This window comes from Arvicanthis niloticus, chromosome 16 (genome assembly GCF_011762505.2).
Source record: "Arvicanthis niloticus isolate mArvNil1 chromosome 16, mArvNil1.pat.X, whole genome shotgun sequence".
Taxonomy (NCBI): Eukaryota; Metazoa; Chordata; class Mammalia; order Rodentia; family Muridae; genus Arvicanthis; species Arvicanthis niloticus.
The window spans coordinates 67,808,480-67,828,872 of record NC_047673.1 but is presented as its reverse complement, the minus strand read 5'-3'; the positions used below and the strand labels follow the sequence as shown (position 1 = coordinate 67,828,872).

Sequence of the window (20,393 nt, the reverse complement as noted above, 5' to 3'; positions counted from 1 at the left end):
TGCATCCTTATCTATTAAATCAGGATAGTAGTTCTTACATGCCTATCATCATTATCAAGACTGACAGAAAGAACATGTGTATAAAACTGAAGCTGGGCATCGTTGGACACTTCATGATCACAGCCCTCCAGAAGCAGAGGCAAGAGGATCACCACATGATGGAGGACATTTTGGTCTATAAGCTACGTTCAGGCTACCCAGAGGTATACAGGGAGATCCTGTATAAAAACAGACAGATGGAGCTGGAGAGATGGCTCAGTGGTCACGAGCACTGGCTGCTCTCTCTTTAAGGAACCCAAGTTTAATTCCAGTACCCACATGGCAGCTCATACCTGTCTGGTACTCCAGTTCCAGAGGATCCAACTCTCTCATACAGACATATATGCAAGCAAAATACCAATGAACATACAATTAAAAAAACAAAACAAAACCAAAAACTAGAAAAAAAAAACTGACAGATATGGGAATGCATTAAGTGCTCAAACTGTAGTTGAGATTTTCATAACTTCTAATTCAACAACACTACTTTGGCAATACACTTGAGAGTATCTTGGCTGGTGAACAGATGTATGTATGCAGACTATGATGTGGATAATGCAGTTTTGTGTTTGATTGTTTTAAGTGAGAGCTAAATACTCTGAAAGCCTTAATTACCTTTATATGGTGTTTTACTTACACAACTGTGAAATACCACAAGAAGCAAACATAAGAATCAGACACAGTCAGATACCGTTCTTCTTCCTGGATATAAGAGAAAATACAAATGAAAAAATATGTAATATTTGAAGTAGATTCAAATATCGATATAAGCCTAAATGTCACAGAGGACTGTTCCTTGCCTAAGAATGGAGGAAAATGGATTTTAGACTAGAATCCGCACCAAACCTACAGAAGACAGTTGAGGTTTTTGTCTTTTACTGTTTAATGTAATACTAAGTGCTGGCCTTCAGTGTCTGGAGTCTGCAGGTAGCCTTTGGGACCCTGCTTTCAAATTAATTCTGATTGGTGAATAAAGATGGTGGCAGCCAATTGCTGGGGGCCCGCCCCAGCTTGGGTGTGAGGGAGAGAGAGATGCAGCTGCTTCTTCTTTCTTCTCCTCCTCAGTCAGGTTCTTCTTGAGGCAGCCCCTATGCTACTGTAGCTCACTTGCAGTCAGGGATCCTGTGGCCAGAAACTGACACTTGCATACCAGCCCTAAGACCAGCAGGGAGTTAAGTAAATAGCCTTGTACTGTCCTAAAACTTCTTCTGAGGGTAAGAGACTGCAGGCTAGGGTGATTAACACCTGTAGCCTAACAGCAGAGGATTAGGCAACATGGCCTTTGTTCTACCTCAGCAGGAACTGCTGGGCTCTAACTTGCTGCTAGGTCGCAAAAAGAAAAGACACTTAGAAAAGTTGCTATAGAGTTTATTAAGTGTAAAAAGTATCCTATGAAAGCTATCTGAGGGGAAACGTGGAAAGGTCCTGAGTGGGGAAGAAGAAAAGATTCTAACAAAGTAAAAATTCTAAGGGAGAAAAATTCTAAGCAGGGGGAAAAGGAAAAGGAAAGAGGGCTCCTAACTAACTGACTTCACTCTAACTGACTATTCTAACTAACCATTCTAACTAACTCTATTCTAACTTACTAACTTCTTTGTCTTTGTCTTCAGTATTTATACACCACTCAGAGTACATGATCACATGTTACAAAGTTCATCACAAGTTCACACCAAAATTCAAATCATAAATTGAAATAGAAGTTTACAACACAGAATGTTTACATGAATATCCATTAGGAGTAATTATCTAGCTAGACATTCATCACCTGTCTAGCTCCACAGGTTCGCAGAAAGTTTGAAACTATAAATTAGTGAAGTTTTGTATAGATAAACCCAGGCAATATTTTCTCTTCTGTCCTGGTACCTATAATAAAACATGGATTCCCTATAGTGACCTAGGTTAATAGTTTTATGACCTCTTGGAATGTGCTCTAAGCAGGAGAAGGTCTGGTTACTATCTCTCTCGGAGCAATTAACTGATAACACTCAGTTAATCAGGGAGACTGGCAGAGTTCTCATTGCAGTTTGACTATGCATGAGGGACTTAATAGCATTCCTGTTATAAAAGAGCTTAGCAATCATTGATATAATTTTAGGAATTCTTATAAGACTTAAGAAGTCATCTGTTTGCCTATATAGTATCACTACAAGACAGTACATCTTCGTGGATCTGCAGAGATCTGCTACAAAGGGGTGTGCTATTGCTTAGTTATAGCTGCATATGTATAATAATAATAATAATAATAATAATAATAATAATAATAATAATGATAATAATGGGAAAAGCATATTAATAGCGGGATCTTTCCTAAAATCACGTCCACCACAGCCTTGCTAATGGGGCACACTCGTCGCAGATTATATAATAATCGGAGGCAAGCATTTTAGGATGATCATCTGCCAGTTATTAGCTTGTTCCATTATGGCTCCTGACAGCCAATAGCTAGACAGACAAGAGATTGGTGGGGTTTAGGTTCTTGAGCTTGAGAACCACAGGGAAGAGAAGTAGGGAGAAGTCACCATGGGATAGAAGAAGCGTAGAGGAGGAGAGGAAGAACATGTGAACGAGAGCCAAGGAGAGAGAGGGAGAGGGGAGGGGGAGGGGGAGAGAAAGAGAGGGAGGGGAGAGGAAGAGGAGTCGCTGCCGTGGGGTAGGAATAAAGAAAACCTGGCCCTGTGGGCAGGCCAACTGAAGCTAAGAGCAGCCCAGATGACACACAGAAATAATGAGTGCCAGCTTGGTGTTATCGATAGGGTCATAGATTCTAACAGCATGGAGGGTAGGCAGCTGCCCAGCTAGTGTGCTGCCTAAGGCATATTTAAAAATAGAAATACAAAGGACGTGTGTATGCTTTCATCTGGGAACACAAGTACACAAAGGCGAGAGGAAACCCCATGTCAGGAATTATTAACAGATTTTTGCTACAGCAGGTGTTTAACTCCTCAGTTCTCTATATGTACCAGACTAAATGGCAAGTCTGGCAACTTGTTCTCCTCATTGCGTCTATCATACTTTTCTCCCTTGTTGACACTCAACTCTTCTGGCTCAGCAGTTCTCAACCTCCCAGGGGACAGGATATGTTTGACAATGTCTGGAGATGCTTTAGGTTGTCACAACTGTCTGTTTTGCACATCAGTAGAGTCAATGTCACTTTCATTCATCAGCATTCATACACGTTCTCTCAAATTGAAAGTAAGGAGATGAAGTAAAAGATAAGTCTCAAATTGGCCTTTGGTTTTGGCCATCATCATTGCCATGTGTGACTTAGACTATTCATCCAAGAGGATCATTAGTAGCCTCTAGCATACTAACTAATGAGTGAAGAAGCTGAGTAGTAGGGATTGCAGTGCTAGGTAAATGGTGCAACATTGCCAAGCATGGACAAGGCCATGGGTCCAATCCTTTGCATAATGAATGAGTGAGTGAATAAATGAATGAAGAATTAAAAATGGAAACTGAAGTAAAAATCAGATATCATTTCACCATTTATACTGACATGAAAAATAATGACAGACTGGCAGAAACTTTCAAATAGCTCTTATTTTAGTTATGACTAAAACTATTTAAAGCAGTTTGTGATGGGAGAGCTAATGGAGAATGCAACTGTGGTTGTTTTCAAGATTCAATAAAATGTCACTAAAATCAACTTACTTGGGTTGTGGCAATTGGTTTTATCCTGTGAGTACCAGCGCTTTTACAGTGTAGTGTTGTCTTGGGTGATCTAGTGTTCAGAAGGAACAGGGAAGAGGAAGCAATTACAAATGTATATGAGACTGGTTAACCACAACTTTTAAGCTTAAGCAGATTCAATTGGATGCTAGGAGAAAACAAGACAAAATAATCCTCTAATATAACAAGTGTCTAAGCCGCTGTTCCATTGCTGTGAAGAGACACCACGACCAAGGCAACTCTTATACAAGAAAGCCTTTAGTTGGGAGTTTGCTTATGGTTTGAAAGGTTTATTCTACTATCATAGTGGGGAGCAGACAAGCACTGAAGCAGTAGCTGAGAGCTGTGCATTCTGATGCATGCACAGCAGGCCAGGAGAGATCTTGGGCCAGGCATGAGCTTATGAAACTTGAAGTCCCACCCCAAGCGACACACCTCCTCCAGCAAGGCCACACCCATTCCAACAAGGATTATCTTGAATACCTCCTAATCCTTCCAAACTGTCAACTGTCAACTGCTGACTAAACATGCAAATGTACAGCCTATTGGAGAGCAGGGTGGGGGTGGGGACTATTTTCATTCAAACCTCCATGGGGCATTTTCCCCATTTTCTCAAAGTGAGCTAGCCTTTCTTTTCTTTCTTCCTTCCGCGCCCCCCCCCCCCCCAGGGTTTCTCTGTGTAGCCCTGGCTGTCCTGGAACTCACTCTGTAGACCAGGCTGGCCTCAAACTCAGAAATCCACCTGCCTCTGCCTCCCAAGTGCTGGGATTAAAGGCGTGTGCCACCACCGCCCAGGGCTTTTCTTTTGGGACATGTTTAGTGGAAGGAGATTTACATGAAGTCAGACCTTTGAAGTCTACATTATGTGAATGAATGCCATTTTTACAATGTAGGAACAAATGGATGTATATATAGGGCAAAACAACAACAAACAACTTACGTAGTATTTTCAACTACACATGTTTCTGGTATTTTCCACGAGTCAAATGACGTTCCTTCATACTCTAAGTTAATCTAAGAAATGAGATGAAAATTCATGTTAATAAAAAACAATAACAAAACACTGTTCATCTCAGTATTAGGTTGTAGATTCGACTATCTGGTTTGTATTGCTTTTAAAAACAACTAAAATTCAGTTCCTTTGATATTATGTGTAGTGGGCTGCTTGTATTCTAATGCTAATTTGGGTCTCTCAAATCTGTTTGACCCAAAGAGGAGAGAGTCTGCAGGTAAGACACTGAGGAACCCTGCCCCCAGTTAATTCTGATTGGTAAGTAACGATGTCAACAACCAATAGCTGGAGAGAAGAGACAGAGGCAAGGTTAGAGTCCCAGGCTTGGGGCCATGAGGAAGAGGAAGGAGAAGCAGAAAGGAGCCACCATGAATTGGAACATCAAGCAGGAGGGAGAAGGAGAGCTGCCATGGGATAGCTGAGCCATAAAAATGTGGCCATGTGGGCTGGCCAACTGGAGTTAAGAGCAGCCCAGATGGAACACAGAAATTAGTAAGTAGTAACTTGGAGTTATCAGTAGGAAAGTAGATTCTAACAGCATGGAGGGTGGACAGTTGCTGCTGCCGAAGGCATATTTAAAAATATAAGGCTGTGTGTGTCTTTTATCCAGGAACATAAATGGTCAAAGACAGGAAGTAGCCCTGTGCTGGGATTTTGAAAATATTATTACTACTATTGAGCAAAGTAGAATGTCAAAAGAGAATTTGTGACACACCAGCAGTCAGTACACCTGAGGTTGGAGAGGTGGCTCCTCCTGGGGTGGGGGCAGTGCTGATTCCCAGCACACACATCAGGCTCATACATACTTGTAACTTCAGTTCATGAGATCCTACTTCCTCTTCTGTCCTCCAGGAGTACCAACACATACCACAAACACTACCACGACTTATGGTTACCCTTTTCTACCTTTACAGGTTACCTATTTCTAAATCTACACACACACACACACACACACACATACACACACACAATCAGAGAGAGTTGTAGGGGGGAGAGGGAGAGAGACAGGAAGTAGGAGTCCAACTCAGTGTGTTTGGGTCAAATATATAACGCTCAGACAAACAGAATAATCTATTGAGAGAGTCCTAAAATTAACCAATATAAAATATATACATTTTACTGTCATTGTAGATCATTTGGCAAAATTGACCATATTTATAAAGAAAGGCTTAACCAACCTCAATGAAGTATTGTAATACACACTTGTCTTAGTTAGGATTTCTATTGCTGAGATGAAACACCATGACCAAAAAGCAAGTTGGGGAGAACAGAGTTTATTCAGCTCACACTTCCATATTCTTGTTCATCACCAAAGGAAGTCAAGGCAGGAACACAAACAGGGCAGGAACCTGGAGGCAGGAACTGATACAGAGGCCATGGAGGGGGTGCTGCTTACTAGATTGCTTTATATGGCTTGCTCAGTCTGTGTTGGGAGCTACAGTGAGCATGTCAACATTCACCATTCTAAGATGGCGCGGGCATCCTGTCCTCCCACAAGTAAACAACTGACTACGCAGGTACAAAAGGCAGAAAGCGTGCCAAAGTCACTGTCCATCCCAGGGCGTAATATGGGGTGATGAGTGAACAGCCAATCAGAAGTGAACACGTCACTCTAGGGTGTATTTAGGCTGTGCCTCTTTCTGTCTTTTGGTCTTTCCGCTTCTGCTGTTACAAGTAAAGCCTCGTTTGTAGTAATACCCAATCACTGCCTCCGTGTCCTTTTTCGTGGGCGAAGGGGACACGAGAGGCGCGCGGAACATCTGGTGCCGAAACCCGGGAATTTCAAGGCACTGCGGAAGGCCCCCCGAGACTTGGGGCGGGTTAAAAGACTACAAGATCGAGGTACACCTCTGGAAGGTATGTCTGGGGTAGAAGCCTTCATTGCAAGCGAATATTCACCCATTGCTTCTGCTGCAGTAGTTGGCCTCTTGCTTGTGTTTTTGCTGTTAGCTTATTTGTGTTGTGAGGATTCAGCCGACAACACAGCTATTAGGACAAGTCAAGAGGTTTCAAGAGAGGTCCGCTCCAGGCTATCAGAACCAGCCGACATCAGGCCAAAGGGCCTGGGGATCAGGCCAAAGGGCCTGGGGATCAGGCCAGAGAGCCTGGGGAGACAGAGTACTCAAAAGGAACAAGGGCTACTACAGAGGTCATTAAGCTTAAGGACCCTTCACTGGCAGGTGGAGAGAGAGTGGAGGACAAAAGGACCCTCCTTTATGGCAGAATCTTTGGGAAACCAGAGCAAACAATGCCAGTGATAGAACAGATGATCTTTGAAAATGCCACAGCTGAATGTGGTTTGGGAGACACCCTTACTAACGCAGGACTAGCGGCAGCTAATTTACAGAGGGCTGCTGTCCTTCTCCAAGGTCAGGGACGAGATAGGCCCGAGCCATGGCCGGGAAGGGAGATGTTTGTGCTTATTCCACAGGTGAAAACAATTCAATTTGGGCCCCTACGCGGCTGGTACAGATTGTGAAGAAGGAAGCCAGATTGCAAGATGATGACCCTGATTCTCCTGACACTGATGTTCGATTTGGCGATAAGTATACCACTGTGAGACATAATTAGATCTTGGCCTGTTCCCTTGCCAGTACATTCAAATGCTGCAGGGCTGCCATTGCTCACAGCTATTGAGTGTTACTTGGTTGCCCTGTCCTCAGGGCACACCGGCCAACAGCCTGAGTTATACAATGCTACAAGTTTTCCATTAAATTTTACATTTTGTTTTGTGGCAGCAAAACTTTATAGCATAAAGGTAATCTACTTGGTGTTGATTTGAGAAAAAATAGATTGCTTACATCGTTAAAGATTGGTTTTTTGATTTGCCTATGTTTATAGAGAAAAGATACAAAACATGTGCCTTTTAAGGTTTACAGTTTAAATTTAAGGTTTAAAGTTAAGGTCAAAATCACACAGTTCAAGACTAGCCAAGCCTCAGAGAACAGGCTGGAGGAAGGTTACATTTACATTTGAATTAAGACAATGCAGACTGAGCTGCAGAAGCTCAGGTGCTAAAAGCTCCTTTTGTCCTGGGTCTTTACAACCGGGTCCTAGAAACGTGCTTACGGGAATTTGTCTCTTGTCTTCATTGTTTCTTGTGAGAAGAGGGATAAATCTAAGACCCAAAGACTTTACAACAATCTGTGGGCTAAAAGTTATGATTATGCTGGAGGCATTAAAATTATGCCTACTTCCCTCCATGAGTATAACTGTACCTGCTGATAAAATATGGTTCAAATTGTTTTAATTTTTTTATATTCAAAGTTGTTAAAAATGAGATGCTTTGGATTCCTCTAAAATATGTAACAATTATTAGAAAATAAGGTTGGCTTTTATCTGATATTTTCATTGGATAAAAAAAGATTGGTTATTAAATTAATCCAAAATAAAGTTCAAATTTAAGATTTATACAGCCTAACTTGCCTACTCCAGCTGCCATTTCAGTAAATACATATATAAAAGATGTTTTATACCTTCCCTTTACATTTCTGGTAAAGGTGAAAGGTTTACAGGCAATAAATTTATTCATAATTTTTAAGAGCCCATAAAGAGATATTTGTTAGAAATAATTGCTTCAGAAAATGGTTAATTGTTTTACATTTTATATATACAAATATTGTTGCTTTAATACAAAAAATTAAGAGGTTAAATCTTTTGGTGTATATTATTCATTGTGTGATACTTTATTAGTGGATTTCTCTAAAGAAGTTTTTTCTGCAAGCCATTGCTCCAATATAACGAGCTTTAAAAAATTTTTGGACTACTTGTTACTCCAAAAAAAGGATTCAAAGACAGTGTCTTTCAATATTTGAGACCTCAGTTATATCCTAATCAGATGGGGCTAGAGAGATGGCTCAGCCGTTAAAGGCTAGACTTAATTTAAAATATAAAAGCTGAGCTCCCAACAACCACATGGTGGCTCACAACCATTTGTGGTGGGGATCTAACGCCATCTTCTGACTTGTGAGTGTACATACAAAAAGAAAATGGTTTACTTTTAATCTTGATTTGCTCTTAGTGATTTTTAAAAGTTGTTAAGAGATATTTGGCTAAAACCTCATCTTAAGCTTACCATAAGAGGATTTAAACCTCTGTTTAATGTTTTCAAAGGGATGCAAAGTCCTAAATTAAATCATATGTATATTTTCTTGAATTTACCCTGCTTCAACACAATTAAATTATGTGTTGTAGCCACTGTTTAAAATGTTAAAAAGGGTGTATCTGCCTTTGTTTTGTTAAATGATATATTTCATGAAATACAAAATGTTTCAGCTACACGATCTAATATCTCTAGCCATTTAAATAACATTAAAATTAATAAGGTATTTAAGAATACATCTACACAACCGGTGTCGGTGTGTGCAGACCCTCCATTTTTCTTTATGTTATCCAACTTTCAGAATAATTCTGATATCTTAGATTATAAGAATGTTACATGCCTTTTGACACAATGCTAGAATGGATCACTAGACCTAGACATGGTTAATCAAGTTACAGCAGTCACTGTTGTTAATCAAATCTCAGAAAAGACTTCTGAGTCTTTGACCACTCTACAGAAAGTGGATACATATCAGGCACCCTGTTGGTCAATCAGAGAGTTGATTTGCTCCAAGCCCATGTGGAGCAGCTCACAGATGTGGTTCAAATGAGCTGCATGTCAGCAACCCCACATCCAGGTATTACACCTCTGAGATTTATAAATGATACATTTATTCAAAGCCATAATCTTTTTGCTTATTTAAAAGAGAGTTGGACTGGAGAGCTGGACCAGATACAACAACAATTACAGATCCAGATTTCGAGCCTTAATGGAACACGAGTGGACCCCGTTACCCCTGACGATTTTACTTCTTGAATTTCTTCTGCCTTTTCCTTCTTTCTTAAAGGATGAGGATAGGCCTGTTTGATACAGCCCTACGTTGTGGATTGGTGTTCATGATGGTTAGTCTATAAGCTCAGAGCCCAACAAAAACGTGACAAGGTCGCCATCGCCCAAGCACTCGTAGCCTTGGAACAAGCATCTCCCCCTGAAATTTGGCTATCTAGGCCAAGAAAGTAGCTGATGACTGAGACCCTCAGTTGATGCACCCCAAGGGTTCAGCCCATTACACTGGGTTGATGAGAGGTCTAAGTCCAGCCAGCCCTTGCCTGAATAACTGATACCTAAATATTTAGAGGTGTTTGCGAGTGGGTACTCAACAGAGAATGTTCTACGAGTGTGGATAGATTTCCCGAAAATATGCCTGATTACACAAAGATTTGATGCCAAAAAACCTCCCCTGGTGGCGCCTCAGGGTAGAGGCCCCCTTTTCCCGTCAAAAGACATCGAGATGGGTATAGAAAGTAAACCCATTACAATATCTCATTTTACACAGGAGATCAGGCCTCTGCTTTCCCTCACTGAGTTGGTGCCGTGCTTGATAGACAATAGGCTGTTCCATCTTAAATATATAGATAGGGGGAGATGTTGGGAGCTGCAGTGAGCATGTCAACATTCGCCATTCCAAGATGGCGCGGGCATCCTGTCCTCCCACAAGTAAACAACCGACTGCGCAGGTGCAAAAGGCAGAAAGCGTGCCAAAGTCACTGCCCATCCTGGGGCGTAATATGGGGTGATGAGTGAACAGCCAATCAGAAGTGAACACGTCACTCTAGGGTGTATTTAAGCTGTGCCTCTTCCTGTCTTTTGGTCTTTCCGCTTCTGCTGTTACAAGTAAAGCCTCGTTTGTAGTAATACCCGATCACTGCCTCCGTGTCCTTTTTCGCGGGCAAAGGGGACACGAGAGGCATGCGGAACAAGTCTGCCTTCTTATAGAACCCAGGACCACCATTCCAGGAATGGTACCACCCACCATGGGCATGGGCATGATGCCCCCCCCCTCCATTGACCACCATGTGAGAAAATGCCTCTTGGAGGCATTTCCTCAACTGAGGCATCTTCCTTTCTGATGACTGTAGCTTATGTTGAGTTGATACCAAAAAAAAAAAAAAAAAAACAAAAAACAAAAAAAAAACAGTACAACACTATTCTTTTCAATATTAGCAAAATAAAATTAGAACAACTCATAAACTTAGGTAGAAAAAAATTCTAGAGTGTCTGTAATCTTAAAGCAAAAATAAATCAGATGAAGTGCATTTCTGAATGATTCTTTGAAGAAAACAATCAATGTAAATCAAATAATATTTGTAAAAAATCCATGGTAGCATTTTATGTTACCAAATTTTACCATATATCATATAAGTAATTGCTAAAAGGATATTTATAGCATCATATATGTATAAAAGTAATATATTTGAAAATAAACTCAATTGTCAGTATTATCCCACTAGAATATTATTAATATATACTATTATATTATCCCACTAGAAGAAAAAGAGAATTTTTTGAAAAAAGAAAAAGGAGTTTATAGAAAGAAAATAATATTTATTTGTAGGGAAAAAAATAATGCCTATGAATCTCTGTTGTGCTCGCTAATCTTGGTTATCAACCTGATTACATCTAGTATCAAATAAAACCTAAGCAGCTGGGCTACTTTTTGTGACAGTTTTTCTTTCTTTTTTTTTTTTTCAAGATTCATTTATTTTATTTATATGAGTACACTGTAGCTGTCAGACACACCAGAAGAGGCCATCTGATCCCATTACAGATGGTTGTGAGCCACCATGTGGTTGCTGGGTATTAAACTCAAGACCTCTGGAAGGGCAGTCAGTGCTCTAAACCACTGAGCCATCTCTCCAGCCGAGATGGTTTTTCTTGATTGGACCAAGAAATTAATAAGGATGCTTTTGCTTTTTGCCTGCTTGGTGATAAGTGATTCTATCTTGTTGCTGAGACATTCCTTTGCTGGTGTTAGAACCTAGTTCTTCAGGATTCCAATACAGAGGGAAAACTTGAATGTCTCTAGGAATTCCCAGGGTCTCCAACACTGGAGTGTACTGTAGCGACATCCAGTATCTTGGACTATACAACCAGATTCTTGGTCTTTCCACCAGAAGCCAGCCAATATTGGACTGCCCAGACCACAGGCTGTAAGCCAGTCTAATAAATCTAATGAACTCTAGCTAAATATACTCCTATTATGGTTTGAAACTGAACTACCCTCTCATTTGGCTCATGTGATTGAAACTTGGGCCGCACCTAGTGGTGCCAGCTGGGAAGATTTTAGGACTATCTGGCCTTACTGGGGGAACTAGGTCACTAACTGTGGACCTTGAGGTATTATACTGGGCCTAATTTCACGTTCACTCTCTACTTCCAGACTGTAGATACAATGAGCCAGTCTCTCACTCTGCACCATACTTTCTTTACCACTATGGGATGTATCTCCTTAAAGTGTAAGCCATAAAACAAGGCCCCTTCCTTCCTTCCTTCCTTCCTTCCTTCCTTCCTTCCTTCCTTCCTTCCTTCCGTTGCTTCTTGTGAGGTATTTTGCTTCTATCCCAGCAATAAGGGACGTAACCAATGCAACTGGGTAGGATCAGTGATGCAGACTTTTAAAGCCACACACATTTCTTTAAAAACAGACCTTCTAGACTAGAACAGAAAATATCCAAACCTGATGGAAAGCAAAGCCCCTATTGGACACCAGGGATTCACTCAGGGACACTCAGGGACAAAGCACCCTGCAAAAATCCCATGCTCTAAGCAGGTTGAGTTGAACCACCCTTGAGTCCTAGACAACCACAGGGGCAGCATAAGGAATCTATGAACTTCAAAACCACCTGGCCAGAGACTGCACAGGAGTGCTGGCAAGAGATATGTCACTGCACAGGAAGAGAGACACACACTGAAGGAGAGTCACTGACAGGAGAGCTGGCATGGAAGGCACTCTGACTTCTGTGTGCTTTATAAAACTAAGGCAGTCAGAGAGTTATTTTTAACAACTCTTCCAAACTTAATGGTAGGGAAAGATGGTTTCATGATTCTTTTCTTTTTATACTCGGCCAGCAAGGCAGCTCAGCTGGTAAAGGTGCCTGTCCATAAATGTGACATCCTGGGTTTGACCCCTATAACTCACAGAAAGTTGACTTCTGACTTTCACAGGAAATGCCATGCTGTGCACCTTCCCCCCATAACAAATAAAATTTACAAATAAAATAAAATCATTTTGAAAAGAAAAAATCAATAGGAGGAGGATCTAGGTGGAACCCCAAATATGTCAGGAAAAGACGGGATGAAAAAGTACAATGATGTCTATGAAAGACTACAGTCAAGAAGTATTCTCCCATTGCTGAGAAGGGCTTGATTAGCTTTAAGCCACAAATGGGACACTTCAACCCTCCAAGGCTCAAGGAACCTTGAGGCTGAGGCAACTGTGTGAGACCTGGAGCTGGAGGGGAGTCCCGGGACAGCGCAATTTGTATAACGTAATTGTGGAGGGGAATATACAACACAACACATGTGATAAACCTGCACAGAGCTGCACATACAAACAAGTGCATGAGGAAACAAATCTGAATGCCTCTTGCAGCAGGATATTTGATCACACTGCAGACCCTGAGAATGAGTCCTGCAAAACCTGTCTCTAGTTGTGGTGTGGCTCAGTCCTAGTACATGCTTTAACCAAAGAGCTTTCTGTTTATTGTAAACAGGATTAAGTAAAGTCAAGCATAGGTCAAGAGGCTGAGCAAGCAACCAGTTGACAGAGAATGCACATAGGAAAACAAAACAGAGAGTGAGAGGAAGTCAGGAGAACAGATAGAGAGGCACACAGGAAGTACAAAGGAAGGACATCGAGTTTGAAGGGTTTGTAAGACAGTGTGGAGTAGGAGAACTGGCTCTTTCCTTCTGGGATGTTGGTTGAGGATGTTAGCATTTAAAGCCAGTTCTTGATGTCAACAGAGGAAGGTCAGCTGGTTGCTTTCTCTGCCTTTCTCTCAGATTTTCACTCCAGCATCTGGCTCCTGAGTCTTCATTTGGTAACATGAAATGATTGGGATTTTGTTTAAAAACAACAACATTCAATATTGTGCCAATTATATAAAATGTTACTATTGAAAGAAGCTAAGTGAAGGGTACCATGTTTCTTTGCAGGTTCTCCTAGGCCTACAATTATTTAAAAAGAAAAGCAAATAGATTCACTGAGAGAGAGAGAGAGAGAGAGAGAGAGAGAGAGAGAGAGAGAGAGAAGAAGGAGGAGGAGGAGGAGGAGGAAGGAGAAAGGGAGGAAGGGAGGAAGAGAGGGAAGGAGAGAGAGAGAGTGTGTGAGCTTAGTTGATTGGTAAAGTGCTTTTTGTGCAAGAATGAAGACCTGGATTCAATCCCCATATAACATATAACTCATATAATAAGCTGGGTAGGGAAGCAACTTGTGTAATCCCAGCATTGTGGTAGCAGAGACCAAAGAATCCCTGATACTTGCTGCCTAGCTGTCTAGCCAATTGGAGAACTCGAGGCTCAGTGAGGAACTCTGTCGCAAAAAAAAATTAAAGTGGGCTGGCGAGACAGTTCAGGGTTTAGAACACTTGTTGATCTTGCAGAGGAATCATTCATAACTTCAGTTCTAGGGGACCCAACATCCTCTTCTGACTTCTAGAGGCAGGAGGTACACACATGGCAAACGTGTACATGCAGAAAACATTCTCACAAACAAACAAGTCATTTTTTAAAAAAACATGTAGGGTGGCTGAAGTAGACTCCTAGCTGGTCTGCTCCCGTGAAGACACCATATCCTGACCTGTCCAAGAGGAACCATGCCGGGAGCCAAACCTAGGAAATTACCTGCTGTTCTAAGAGAACCTCAGGAAATTACTAGCTGTTCTAGAAAGACTAGTCAGTACAAGGTTAAGAAAGGACGTTCACAAGTCTCAGGTCCCAGGAACTTAAAGAACGTCTGGTATTTCCTTGGAGCTGGTTATGACAGTGGGATGGTCTAGGGCAATAAGGATATGACAGTGGGATGGTCTAGGGCAATAAGGTTACGACAGTGGGATGGTCTAGGGCAATAAGGTTACGACAGTGGGATGGTCTAGGGCAATAAGGTATGACAGTGGGATGGTCTAGGGCAATGAGGATATGACAGTGGACTGGTCTTAGACAATAAGGATTCCATAGTAGGATAGCCCTAAGCAATGACCCTCGCCCAAACTTCACGGTTTGCTGTGTCTTTATAACCTGCCCCCAAAATTAAAGTTTCAGAGCTTGATCAGAACCCCAGACTTGCTCTCATTCTTTGTGTCTCTTGCCCTTTCATTCGTTTGCCCCCTTCCCTAAGGTCTCGTCGAATCCCCACGGGCCGGGGCAGAACCACTACACACAGAGCAATGGGTAAGAACCCTCCCCCACAACCTTACACCCCAGAGATGCAGCTGGGAGCCTGGGGCACTCAGGACCCATTACCCACCCAAATCCTGCCCTCTGGAATACCTCTCTACCTCCACCCTTTGCTTGGTCCTTTTGCCTGGGGCAGACACCTAGCTGGTCTGCTTTGGTGAAGACATCATGTCTTGAGACATCCTAGAGAAGCCAGTGCACTTGGAGCAGAGGAACCACTGCACTCAGAGCAGCAGGATTTCAGGATCACAGAGGCAGTCCAAGTGCCAGAAACTCTTCTTCCCAGGAGCTCAGGATCACAGAGACAGTTGGACTATGAGGAGTTCTTACACAAGCAAGATAACTGGAAAAAACAGGGTCCAGTCAGAGACAGTGAGTACAGGTAGCATTAGAGATAACCAGATGGCAAAAGGTAAGAACAAGAACATAAGCAACAGAAACCAATGTTACCTGGCCTGATCAGAGCCCAGTTCTCATACCATAGCAAGTCCTGGACACCCCATCACACCAGAAAAGCAAAATTCAGATTTAAAATGACTTCTCATGATGATGAAAAGGAGTTTAAGAAGGACATAAATAACACTCTCAAAGAATTTGAGGAGAACACAGGTAAAATGGGTAGAAGCCCTTAAAGTGGAAACATAAAAATCCCTTAAAGAGTTGCAAGAAAATGTAACCAAACAAGTGAAGGAATTAAATAAAACCATCCAGGGCATAAAAATGGAAGTAGAAACCATAAAGAAATCTCAAAGGGAGACTACCCTGGAGATAGAAAACCTAGGAAAGAAATCAGGAGTTATAGATGCAAGCATCACCAACAGAATACAAGAGATAGAAGAGAGAATCTCAGGTGCAGAAGATACCATAGAAAATATTGATACAACTGTCAAAGAAAATGCAAAGTACAAAAAAGCTCCTAACCCCAAACATCCAGAAAATCCAGGACACAATGAAAAGACCAAACCTAAGGATAATAGGTATAGAAGAGAGAGAAGATCCTCAACTTAAAGGGCCAATAAATATCTTCAACAAAATTATAGAAGAAAACTTTCCTAACCTAAAGAACGAGATACCCATAAACATACAAGAAGCCCACAGAACTCTGAATAGTTTAGACCAAAAAAGAAATTCCTTCCATCACATAATAATCAAAACATCAAAAGCACAAAACAAAGAAAAAAATTTAAAAGCAGTAAGGTAAAAAGGCCAAGTAACATATAAAGGTAGACCTATAAGAATTACACCAGACTTCTCACCAGGGACTATAAAAGCCTATAAGATCCTGGAGTGATATCATACAGACCCTAAGAGAACACAAATGCCAGCCCAAGTTACTATACCCAGCAAAACTTTAAGACACTATAGATGGAGAAACCGAGATATTCCATGACAAAACCAAATTTACACAATATTTTTCCACAAATTCAGCCCTACAAAGGATAATAGATGGAAAACTCCAAGACTAGGAGGAAAAACTGAAATCTAGAAAAAGCCTGAAAGTAATCTTCTAACAAAGCCAAAAGAAGGTAGCTATACAAACAAAATTTCACCTCTAAAAACAAAAATAACAAGAAGCAACAATCATTTTTCTTTAGTATCTCTTAACATCAATGGACTCAATTCCCCAATAAAAAGACATAAACTATCAGACTGGATATGTAAACAGGACTGAGAATATTGCTGCATACAGGAAATGCACCTCAGTGACAAAGACAGACACTACCTCAGAGTAAAAGGCTGGAAAACAATTTTCCAAGCAAATAGTCCTAAGAAACAAGCTTGAGTAGCCATTATAATATCAAATAAAATTGACTTTCAACCAAAAGTTATCAAAAAAGATAAGGAAGGATACTTTTTATTTGTCAAAGGAAAAATCTACAAAGATAAACTCTAAATTCTGAACATCTATGCTCCAAATGCAAGAGCACCCACATTCATAAAAGCTCAAAGCACACATTGCACCTCACAATAATAGTGGGGGATTTCAACACCCTACTGTCAGCAATGGACAGGTCATGGGAATAGAAACTAAACAGAGGCACAGTGAAACTAACAGAGGTTATGAACCAAATGGTTTTAACAGATATCTATAGAACATTTCATCCTAAAAACAAAAGAATATACCTTTTTCTCAGCACCTCATGGTACCAGCTCCAAAATAGACCATATAATTGGTCAGAAAACAGGCCTCAAACAGATACAAAAAGATTGAAATAATAATCCCTTGCATCCTATCAGATCACCACAGTTTATGGCTGGTCTTCAATAATAACAAAAACAATGGAAAGCCCACATACAAGTGGAAACTGAACAAAGCTCTACTCAATGATGATTGGTCAAGGAAGAAATAAAGAAAGAAGTTAAACACTTTTTAGAATTTAATGAAAATGAAGGCTCGTCATACCAAAACTTATGGGACACAGTGAAAGCATTGCTAAGAGTAAAACTGGTAGCTCTTAGTGCCTACAAAAAGAAACTGGAGACAGCATACACTAGCAACTTGACAGCACACCTGAAAGCTCTAGAACAAAAAGAAGTAAATATACCCAAGAGGAGTAGACAGCAGGAAATAAACAAACTCAGGGCTGAAATCAACCAAATAGAAACAAAAAGAACTATACAAAGTATCAACAAAACCAACATCTGATTCTTTGAGAAAATCAACAAGATAAACAAGTCCCTAGCCAGACTAACCAGAGGGCACAGAGACAGTATCCAAATCAATAAACTCAGAACTGAAAAGGTGACATAACAAAAGAAATTGATGGAATTCAAAATATCAGATTCTACTACAAAAGGTTATACTCAATAAAACTGGAAAATCTGGATGAAATGGACAATTTTCTAGACAGATACCAGGTACCTGTGTCAGAATCAGATAAATGATCTAAACAGTGCCATAACCCCTAAAGAAAAAGCAGCAGTCATTAAAAGTCTCTCCATCAAAAAAAAGACCAGATGGTTTTAGTGCAGAATTCTATCAGACCTTCAAGGAAGACCTAATACCAATTCTCTTCAAACTATTCCACAAAATAGAAACAGAAGAAACACTACCCAATTTGTTCTATGAAGCCACAATTAGGCTCATACCTAAACCACACAAAGACCCAACAAAGAAAGAGAACTTCAGACCAATCTCCCTTATGAATATCGATGAAAAAACACTCAAGAAAATTCTGGCAACCTGAATCCAAGAATATATCAAAACAATCATTCATCATGATCAAGGAGGCTTTATGTTAGAAATGCAGAGATGGTTCAATATTCGGAAATCCATCAATGTAATATACTATATAAACAAACTCAAAGAAAAAACCATATGATCATATCAGTAGATGCTGAGAAAGCATTTGACAAAATTCAACACCCCTTCATGGTAAAAGTCTAAGGTCCATACCTAAACATAGTAAAAGCAATATACAGCAAACCAGTAGCCAACATCAAACTAATTGGAGAGAAACTTGAAGCAATTCCACGAAAATCAGGAACTAGACAAGGCTGCCCACTCTCTCCCTATCTATTCAATATAGTACTGGAAGTCCTAGCCAGAGCAATTAGACAACAAAAGGAAGTCAAAGGGATACAAATTGGAAAGGATACAAAATAACACTATTTGCAGATGATGTGATACTATACTTAAGTGTCCCCAAAACCTCCACCAGAGAATTACTAAACCTGATAAACAACTTCAGCAAAGTGGCTGGATATAAAATCAACTCAAACAAATCAGTAGCCTTCCTCTACTCAAAAAATAAACAGGCTGGGATAGAAATTAGGGAAATGACACACTTCATAATAGTCACAAATTATATCAAATACATTGGTATGAATCTAACCAAGCAAGTGAAAGATCTGTATGACAAGAACTTTAAGAAATTGAAGATCTCAGAAGATGAAAAGATCTCCCGTTCTCCTGGATTGGCAGGATTAATATAATAAAATGACTGAAAGCAATCTACAGTGTCATTGCAGTCCCCATCCAGATTCCAAATTAATTCTTCATAGAGATAGAAAGAGCAATTTACAAATTCATTTGGAATAATAAAAACCCAGGATAGTGAGAACTATTCTCAACAATAACAGAACATCTGGGGGAATCACCATCCCTGACCTCAAGCTGTACTACAGAGCAATACTGATAAAAACTGCATGGTATTGGTACAGAGACAGGCAGGAAGATCAATGGAACAGAACTGAAGATCCAGAAATGAACCCACACAACTATGGTCACTTGATCTTTGACAAAGGAGCTAAAACCATCCAGTGGAAAAAGAACAGCATTTTCAACAAATGGTGCTGGTTCAACTGGAGGTCAGCATGTAGAAGAATGCAAATTGATCCATTCTTATCTTCTTGTACAAAGCTCAACTCCAAGTGGTCAAAGGACCTTCACATAAAACCAGATACAGTGAAACTAATAGAAGAGAAGGAGGGGAAGAACCTTGAATTCTTGGGCACAGGGGAAAAGTTCCTAAACAGAACACCAATGGCTTATGCTCTAATATCAAGAATTGACAAATGGACCTCTCTAAGGCAAAGGATACTGCCAATAGGACAAAATGGCAACCAACAGATGGGGAAAAGATCTTTACCAATCCTACATCTGATAGAGGGCTAATATCCAATACATACAAAGAAATTAGACTCCAGACAACCAAATATCCCTATTCAAAAATGGGGTACAGAGCCAAACAAAGAATTCTCAACTGAGGAAACTAGAATGTCCAAGAGGCACCTAAAATGTTCAACATCCTTAGTCATCAGGGACACTCAAATCAAAATAACCCTGAGATTCCACCTCACACCTGTCAGAATGGCTAAGATCAAAAACTCAGGTGATAGTAGATGCTGGCTAGGATCTGGAGAAAGAGGAACACTTCTCCATTGTTGGTGGGTTTGCAAACTGATACAACCACTCTGGAAATCATTCTGGCTGTTCCTCAGAAAATTGGACATAGCATTCCCTGAGGACCCAGCTATACCACTCCTGGACATATACCCAAAAAATGATCCAACATATAATAAGGAACATGCTCCACCATGTTCATAGCAGCCTTATAATACCCAGAAGCTGGAAAGAACCCAGATGTCCTTAAACAGAGGAATGGATACAGAAAATGTGGAATATTTACACAATGGAGTGTTGCTCAGCTATTAAAAAATAATGAATTCATGAAATTCTTAGGCAAATGGATGGAACTAGAAAATATCATCCTGAGGTAATTTAATCACAAAAGAATACACATGGTAGGCACTCACTGATAAGTAGATATTAGCCCCAAAGCTCAAAATGCCCAAGATACAACTCACAGGCCATATGAAGCTCATGAAGAAGGAAGGTCAAAGTGTGGTTGCTGTGTCCCTTCTTAGAATAAGTAACAAAATATTCATGAGAGC

At 40.5% G+C, this 20,393-nt stretch overlaps 1 protein-coding gene across 3 annotated transcripts in view; it reads right to left on the bottom strand.

The window, feature by feature from the left end:
- Positions 1 to 20,393, bottom strand: part of Catspere (catsper channel auxiliary subunit epsilon) — a 122,527-nt gene that overhangs the window by 87,045 nt on the left and 15,089 nt on the right. For 2 of the 3 annotated variants that reach the window (XR_013104492.1, XM_034520548.2), the window contains exons 3-5: positions 4,649 to 4,722; positions 3,691 to 3,760; positions 677 to 741 (exon numbers count right to left, since the gene is read on the bottom strand). Coding sequence is in view for 1 of the 3 variants with exons in the window: in XM_034520548.2 (XP_034376439.1) it covers positions 677 to 741; positions 3,691 to 3,760; positions 4,649 to 4,722 (209 nt within the window). In the remaining 2 variants the exon portion in view is untranslated. The remainder of the gene's footprint in view (positions 1 to 676; positions 742 to 3,690; positions 3,761 to 4,648; positions 4,723 to 20,393) is intronic. The other variant, XM_076914579.1, reaches the window with a different exon arrangement.